A 549-nucleotide genomic window follows, 5' to 3' on the forward strand; every position below is an offset into this window, starting at 1 on the left:
GGACGTGGTGACAGTGGGGGGACAGCGAGCCCCAGGCAGAGGTTGTGCTCCCCGCCCACACCAGCAGCATCGCTTTTGCTTTATTTAATAAAAAAAGTCTTCACCGCCATTGACAATTTTTTTGTTGCTTTTATAACTATGTATTTTGTAATTTTTTTATGGTTTCAGTTGTGGTTTTTGTTTTTTGTTTGTTTTTTTTTTAATCCTTTTCAACAGTGACAAACTGAGGTAACGTCTGTGACACTACAGCCTCTCCTACGGGAAGAAGGTCTGAAACCCGACAGCTGAGGGAACTGGAAATAAAAACCCGACAACCTACCGACACAGCGACCTCGATGGGGACAGAAATCACACGGGGCACCCCCCGGGACAGACCCCCGGGAGGTGCCGCCGAGCCCTCGCAGAGAGGCACCGCCGAGCCCTCCCGGGGCGGCCGGGATCCCTTATCTACATTATTGCACGAAAGATTGAGGACATCGAGGGACCTAAGGCAAAAAGGAGAAAAACCGGTGCCTAGAGCGTCTCTACTTAGGGGCAATGCTACTTCTA

At 50.1% G+C, this 549-nt stretch overlaps 1 protein-coding gene across 1 annotated transcript in view; it reads right to left on the reverse strand.

Annotated features, from left to right (window-relative positions):
* Window positions 1-452: 452 nt before the first annotated feature.
* Window positions 453-549, reverse strand: part of LOC103763568 (serine/threonine-protein kinase SBK1) — a 16,888-nt gene continuing 16,791 nt past the window's right edge. Inside the window, exon 5 of the mRNA XM_018067531.3 lies at window positions 453-485. Coding sequence (XP_017923020.2) covers window positions 453-485 — 33 coding nt within the window. The remainder of the gene's footprint in view (window positions 486-549) is intronic.

The sequence above is a fragment of the Manacus vitellinus genome, unplaced genomic scaffold (assembly GCF_001715985.3).
Source record: "Manacus vitellinus isolate BGI_N305 unplaced genomic scaffold, ASM171598v3 scaffold_12_pilon, whole genome shotgun sequence".
Lineage (NCBI taxonomy): Eukaryota > Metazoa > Chordata > Aves > Passeriformes > Pipridae > Manacus > Manacus vitellinus.